The sequence below is a fragment of the Aphelocoma coerulescens genome, chromosome 19 (assembly GCF_041296385.1).
Source record: "Aphelocoma coerulescens isolate FSJ_1873_10779 chromosome 19, UR_Acoe_1.0, whole genome shotgun sequence".
Classification (NCBI taxonomy): domain Eukaryota; kingdom Metazoa; phylum Chordata; class Aves; order Passeriformes; family Corvidae; genus Aphelocoma; species Aphelocoma coerulescens.
In genome coordinates this window covers 10,278,350-10,285,902 of record NC_091032.1, presented here as the reverse complement: position 1 = coordinate 10,285,902, position 7,553 = coordinate 10,278,350, and the positions used below count along the sequence as shown (strand labels likewise).

Below are 7,553 nucleotides of genomic sequence, written 5' to 3'. Positions count from 1 at the left end.
CTCTCAGGGGCTCTCGCTCGGCGCGGCCATGGAGGCGGACGGGAGCCAGGCTACCTCGGGGAGCCCCGGAGAGGCGCAGCACGACCCCGGGTAAGTCGGCGGGGCGGCGGGGGCGCGGAGCGCGGCGGCGAGGGGCGGTCAGGCGGGCCCGCCCCGCTCCGCGCCGCTCCGCTCCGCGCCCCTCCGCCCCGCCGGGAGCTGCCCCGTCAAAATGGCCGATCCCGCACCGGCGCTCAACTCCGCTCTGCTCTCTCCCTCCAGCAAGATGTTCATCGGCGGCCTCAGCTGGCAAACCTCACCAGGTAACCCCCGCCCGCCGCCCCCTCCCCACGCGTGTCCCGCCCCGCGTGGGCCGCGTCCCGCCGCGCCGGGCCCTGCCCGCGCCCCCCCATCCCTGACCCTCCTCTCCCTCTCTGCTCTCTCTCCGCAGACAGCCTTAGAGACTATTTTAGCAAATTCGGAGAAATTAGGGAGTGTATGGTCATGCGGGACCCCACCACCAAGCGCTCCAGGTAAAACCGCCGCCCACCGCGCTCGGGCTGACAAACTTCGCGAGTTGCCGTCGGGGCGGGTGGACCCGCGCCCCCCAATCCCACCCCAATATCCCACCCCCGCATCCCACCCCACTCGTGGGGCGCTGCGGGAGGGCTCTCCCCGCCCGCATCCCTCCAGCCCGGAGCAGGAAACAAAGCGGCCGGTGGAGCCGGAGAGGGGCCGGGGGTCGGGGCCGGCCGCCCCCTGCACCCGGAGGCTTCGGGGGAGTGGAGAGGAAGGGGGGGGGACGCAGCGGTTTATTTTTATGACTTCTCCCTTTGGCTCTAATTCTCATCACCGCCCCCCCCCCCCCCCCCCCCCCGCCATCCCCTCGCTCTTTGTCTCTCGCAGAGGCTTCGGGTTCGTTACGTTCGCGGATCCGGCGAGTGTAGACAAAGTCCTGGCTCAGCCGCACCACGAGCTGGACTCCAAGACGGTAGGTGCTGCGTGGGGCTGCCCGGCCGCCCTTCCCGGCACGGCGGGGACGCGACCCGAGCGCTCCGAGCCCCGCTCGGGCCGGTGTCGCGGGCGGTGTCAGGCTGTCATTGAACCGGGACCTTGCATGGCTCGGCTTTTCCTTTATATTTTTTCTAGACTTTGCCTTTTAACTTACCGAAAGCGGTAACTTTTTTTTTTTTTTTTTTTTTTTTTTTCCGAAATCCGAATTTGCCCGTACCGACCGCTGGCTCCTCCCCCGGCCTTATATTTTATTGAGCGGTGACATTGAAAAAGCTGTGGAGTAAAATCCAACTTTTTTTTTTGTGTTGGGCTGCGGAATGCTTCCTGCAGGGAACTTTGTGCTTCTTTTGATTGATTATTTATGTATTGGTGAGCGCGTTTCAAGGTGGGAGTGACTTATTGTCAAACCGTGAAAGCTGCTGCTCGTGTCATTTCCCAAAGTCATTTTTTGGAGAGGTCTCCTCACCTGTGATGGCAGGGCCCCTGCGAAATGCACGCGGTAATTTATGGGAAGCTCTGCAAGAGCTGGAGAGTGGATGTGGTAGAGAAGCACAAGTCCTGATGTGTTGTTGTTTCTCCAGAGCTTTTTTGCTGCGCTCAGTATCCAGTGCATAGCATAAGGAAAAAAATGCTTGTGAGATTCAGCTGATCTATTTTATTTTTTTTTAATAAACATTACAATTCTTTGATTTTTTTTTTAAACAATTTCACACTTGAGTTTGCCCCCTGCCCCGATATGGTGTTTTCAGTGTTGGGTCAAACAAAAGGTAGTGGGCAAGTGCAGCTCTGGGCCCTGTTTCCTCCCTGTGATCAAGGCCATGCAAAAAGATGAAGTTTTGTGCCTCCTACTTTGTTGTAGTTTTCAGCTTCGGCAAAGCTGGGAGGGGAGGGGGGAAGGACACTGGTAGAGGTCATCAGAGCTCTGGTGCTGCTGGCTCTGGAGGGGGCTGTGTTTTGGGAAGGGAAGGCTCGTGTTGGTGGAACTGTCTGCAGAGACCTTCTGCTGGACAGATCGAGCGTGGTCCTTATTGTCACTGGGGTTTATGGTCTGTGTACTGGGGCTTGAGGGTTTTATTTTAACCTGAGCGTGGTGGTAGGAGCAATCCTGTCTCGATGCTGCAACATCTCATGGGTGCCTGTGTGTGCGAGATTATAGTTAAATGAAGAGAAGGAGAAGCAGGGAGCAAACATGAGGATATGATTTTTTAAAAATGTAATTTATGGAAACAAAAAGCCCAAAGCTCTTGTAGAAGCAGGTGGAATCTAGTGTTTTAATTTGACCTACAGATTCTGCTGGGCTTGCCTGAACACGAAGCCCATGCTTTCACATGCCTTAATAATTTGATTTTAGGTTTAATCAGATATGGTAAGATAACTGATTCAGCCGTGCTCCTGAAATTAAACTCACCAGACTTTTCATGTACAGCTATATTCTCTATGTGTTTTTAAAGATAAATTTAGATAAGAAGAACAAAGGCAAACAGTATCTTGAACGAGGGTTTAAAAAAAAAAAATCATGGGAGGACACCCTGTCATATTTCTGACTATAATTAGGTCCTCCCCCAGCTTTTTTCTTGTATCACAGTCTAGTCCCTGCAATGTATAATTTGCTCTTCTCTGGGGGAGGGGTGAAGAGCTTCACCAGGGCAAATGTGCCTCGGTTTTGGTTGTGTGATAATGGTTGAATCAATCCAAATACAAAATTGACCTTAGAATCAGTAATGCAGCTTAAAAGTAAAGCATAGAGCCAGGCAGGTCCTTTCAGGCGTGTATTTGTAGAGTATTGTAGTAACTGTTGTGCAGTATAACAAGGCATTTGACTCTGTTTCAACGTTCAGCACAGGAGGCAGATCGGTTGGGTATTGGCATGGAAACGTCGCTCTTGTTTACAGTTACGTTAAAAGCTTTGTTTAGGTAATGGCCATTCATATCAGAAATAGTATTATAGTCATTTCCTAGAGGATTTGTAGATACAGTAAGTAGAATTGTACCTAACTAACTAATTTTTTTTTTGGTAGAACTTTTTTTTTTTCTTTTTGGTTTTTTGTTCTTGTTTTTTTGGTTGTTTTTTTTTTTTTTCTTTTTGGTTGTTGTTTAAATAGTTGACAGGGTTATGCAAAAGGTATGGATTTGCCACGTTCATTGCTAGTGTTTCTCTTCAAAGGCTGATGGTGTTTATCCAAAAGGTTTTGGGAAGGAAAATTCCGTTCTTTTAGAAAATCTGTCGCTGTGGTGCAAAGGACTCCATGCTCTTTGAATTGACCTTCAAAAATGAATGTGTTGCTTTGGAGTTTAATGGCCTTCCCAGCTTTTTACCAGCAGGACTTTTCAGTGATGTCCCTCTGGTGGGCCGGGTGTTCTTTGGTGGGAAAACGTGTAGTTTTGGAGCAAATATAGAAACGTGCATATTTTTCCACCTTTGGGTATCGCTGTGGAAAATCCGTACCTGTTGTATTTCCCCAGTAGACAAATGCCTAGTCAGTGCTGAATATATCTGTAGATAATGTTAATCTCTATGAAAAGGTTAGCTTTCTAGATAAATAATTTTACTTTCTATGCTTTTTGAACAATAAAGTGGCATGTAATCGCTCATTTCTCAGGTGTGTCCTAAAAAAGATACGATACTTGTATCTGATGGAGGCAAATCACTTTATCAGTTGCACATCAAACATCTGCGATATTTCCCATTTTGACAAATTAATTGAGCAAAACTGGTTTTTAGGAGAGGTTATTTAGCAGTGACAGGAATATTTATCACCACAGGAATAACAATACCAAATGGAAACATCTCCTCTTCCTCATCAGGGTTCGCCTGGGCGGGGGGGGGGAACACAATAAAAGCCAAATCCAAACTCTAAAAGAAAGCTTGTCCTTCTGAATATGCTTAACACAATCAGCATTAGTGGCATCAGTTGGTTATACAGGCAAGGACAACGCTGAAAGCAGTTGCAGGTTGTACGGTTTAGGCAGGATCTAGTACTTTTAAAAACATGCTTTTCCAGACCCCTTATGTAGAAGATGTCTGTGTGCAGGTGCTGCCTGAGAACCAGAAGTGAAACCAGCAGCACACAGGCGTTTTACTGTGATTTAGAGGGGGCACTTGTTAAAAGATCTGATGTTTTTGTTTACATCCAGCCTCCTGCCTGCGTGCTCCCTCCAAACACCACTGGGTACCATTTCTTTGCATCTGCGGTGGTGTCTTTTTGGTTTCAAGTAATTTTGAATGGGAGTGGAGTCCCTTTTTAGAGATGACCTATGTGGAAGTTGTGTGTGAGGGTGCAGAATGAGCGTTTTGGAATGCAGAGGGGATGCGCTAATTCATGCAGCGCAAGGGGAGCCAACGCTGCATCTTAAAACAGGGCGGGGGGTAAAGCAAGGATTTTTTTTCCCCTTTCTTTTTGTCTCTGTTGATGTGCTTCATTCATAGATAGTTCAGATAACTCCTTAATGGAAAACCTTTTTTAAGACGTTGTTTTCTTCTGGTTTAAATGCCTGTATATTTTACATACATGAAACTCGTTTGTAACTTGCTTTCCTCCCTTCCCACCCCATCCCAGAAATTCCTCTTTGGAGTTTTCCATTGATCACATATTTTCTTTGAGAGTGAGTAAATCAGATCAATTTGGCATATTATTATGAAGGAGATCTAGTCCTTCAAGTGTTTTCAGTTTTAATAATTGAAATGGGAATAATTTTACTTTGGTTTTGACTTTCTTTTTTTGTGTGGTGTTGCTTGTCAGTTAACAAAACAAAGCAGAAAAAAGTAACCCCAAACCCAACTGCAGGAAGGTGCAGGTGTCAAAGCCACCAAGTTAAGATGTTGGTCAGGAATGCTGGCCCTCTTTCTGTGCAACATCCAGAGCATGCAGATAATCCTCTACACGCAGTTTTGGTGGTAGAGGCAGCACCCAGAGACTGATCCAGAGCTCCCTGAGCACCCACAGGGATTGCTGCCCAGATGATGATGGAGGAGAAGTGCAGAAGAGATGTTTTATTCCTCTCTTTCCATCTCCCTGCCCCTGCCAAACTCCCTAGACAAACCCAGACTGTGACCTATAGTTTCCAGAGTAGCTCTGAATGACCCGGTGTGCTGAATTACAAGCCTGAGAAATGAGGGATTAATAATTCAGTGATTTAAAATCAAAATAATATAAAATGACAACCAAAGCTATCCTGTTGATTTCCCCTTTCTTTTTCCTCAGATTGACCCTAAAGTTGCGTTTCCCCGACGAGCACAGCCCAAGGTAAGTGGGAGGATCGATAATAGGATTTTAGGCACACAGAGAGTCATTGTTGCCAGGCAGTTCGGGTTTCAGCCGGGGAATTGGCAATGAAAGCTTTTAAAGCCGAGTGCTGCTCTCGGGGGGATCAGTCTGTGGCTGTGGCCCAGGAGGCTGCTCCGTGTCCATGCAGAGCTGGTCAGTCGGGCTGGACGGCCGGACCGGTGCTGGAGCTGCTGCCGCAGCCCCGCACAGCTGCTCTGTGCAGGGTGTTGTGCCTGGTGTTTATGAAGAGTGTTTGGATTAAGTGCAAGCTTCAGGCTTGTTTTGAGCTGAGCTTTTAGTTCTGTGGTTGTGATGGATGGGGGATATATCTCTGCCTTCATTGTTTGCAAATTTTCTTTTGTATAACTCGAGAGATGTGTGCGGAGTTGTGTGTAAGCCTTGGATGGCAAGTTTCCGATGAGGCTCTGGGGGCCTCGGGGTGTTGTTCTGCAAGAGCAGGGGAACAGTGAGATGTGAGCGTCCAGCTGGTCAGGCTGGCTGGAGCAGTGGCCTCTGGCTATGGTGTTGGCCAGTGCTCGCAGTGGCGCGGGGATGGTGTAGGGACACGGATGCTGCTGCCTGTGCGCTCCCTCCAAATGCCACTGGGTGCCATTTCTCCTGGAGGAGCTGCCTGTGGAATACAAGTGGCTGTTGCTCTTTAGGTTGTGCCTAATGAAAACAAATCAGTCTCAAAGCTGAACTTGCAGCGTGTGAATTTTGAAAGCCAGAGGCTGAAAGAAAACTTTTGTAATTGACTTTTTAAAATTTGTTTTTGAGAGTCTATTGGAAAAACTTAATTTAACTGATGTATGGCACTTGTGTGCACACTTGTCATCTTGGGCTACTTCAGTCTTCAGGTAAAAATGGGAGGAAAAGGCTGCAAAGTTGTAGATGCAAGTCAGTAAGGAAAAGTGGTTTAAAGTTGGTGGTGGGAAACTAGCTGACCAACTGCCTGAACTGTTACTGCATACAGCCCCTCATGAAAGCAAGCAGTGTAACTGTGTGTGTTGAACCATGACGTTAAATATTGCACAAAACAGGCATCTAGGAAAAGCCCTGTGCCATTTAGAACTCCTAGGCAATAGCACTGGAGAGGTGCTAGGGAGTTCTTTAAAAGAAAAAGAAAAAGAACAAACCCCAATAGCCTGCTCACAGAATTTTAAACCAGACTAATGTGGGCAAATGTTTAGAGGTTCTTTTCTTCCTAGGACATATCTAATAACTAACTGGTGAATAATAGCGTGCCTGGCTTGCTTCTGCATTGAGCAAAGAGTTTATAGCGTGTGGGGCTTCTGGATTATGTTGTTGGGTGGATGCCGTCTGTAATATACAATTGAAAGTTACCAGGATTTTGATCTTGTGCTTGATGTCCCTATCCCCCTTCCCAATACCTTTTAAAGGTTAATTGGCATTTTAAACTGTCTTCAGTGCCAGTTTCTACTGTTTCTACAGTGTTATTTGGAGAAGTCTGTAATGCTTACAACAGAGCTGTTAAGCTATCCCATGTGATTTCTTCTCTAACAGTTAAAAAAACCAGGACATGTTTTACATCGAGGATACTAGTGAGTTAAATTTTTGTGTTAAAGAATGCAAAATCAGGTCGTATTGACAAAGGAGATTTTGTTTTTCTACACGTAGGGGTTTTTTTCCCTTGGTTTTTGGTAACAGACATCTTTCAAGTGTGGGGCGAATGCTGGAATGGACGTCAAATTCCACTCTTAGCAGGAGCTCGCTCTCTCTGGAGAGGTCAGCAGTGTCTGTTGCTACTTTTTACACATTTATCCTTTCTGAAGTGTTGGGATTTCTACGGGGCACTTAAAAAAAATCTGAAGATTGAAAACGGCCTAATTTGGAGACTGGAGAAAATCAGATGCAATAAAGAGCAGATTTTACATCAATTATGATGTATTATTCTGGCAAGCATTTCATAATCTGGATATTTTGTTTTCTGTTTTTTTAATTAGATGCTGAATTAAGGTTTTGGACTTTAGTTGCTCATTTATCCCAGTTGAATAGCGAATGCTCAGCGTTAAAATGTGACTGTACTTTAGTCTAATTAACTAGCTAATGCTTGGGTCTGTGGAGATTAATGGCATTTAATGAAATGTCTCTGTCTCTCTCTAGGTGCAAGGGGAGAATTTGTTTTTTGTTTTGTTTGTTTTTTTCCTGAGTAATCTTCCTTCCTGGTATGTTTAGCAAAATGGGGATTTGTTTTGGTTTTTTTCTTTTCCTGTGATTTTCCTGGCACTGATGGGGGCTGAGGTGGAAGCAAGGCTGGGGATGCATTCCCCCTTC

General features: G+C 46.5%; 1 protein-coding gene across 13 annotated transcripts in view; it reads left to right on the top strand.

The window, feature by feature from the left end:
- The window catches only part of MSI2 (musashi RNA binding protein 2), a 212,461-nt gene continuing 204,908 nt past the window's right edge, over nucleotides 1-7,553 (top strand). For all 13 annotated transcript variants that reach the window (XM_069033636.1, XM_069033634.1, XM_069033631.1 and 10 more), the window contains exons 1-5: nucleotides 1-90; nucleotides 262-302; nucleotides 431-512; nucleotides 886-970; nucleotides 5,196-5,237. In XM_069033636.1, the coding sequence (XP_068889737.1) occupies nucleotides 29-90; nucleotides 262-302; nucleotides 431-512; nucleotides 886-970; nucleotides 5,196-5,237 (312 nt within the window). In that variant the 5' untranslated portion in view covers nucleotides 1-28. The remainder of the gene's footprint in view (nucleotides 91-261; nucleotides 303-430; nucleotides 513-885; nucleotides 971-5,195; nucleotides 5,238-7,553) is intronic.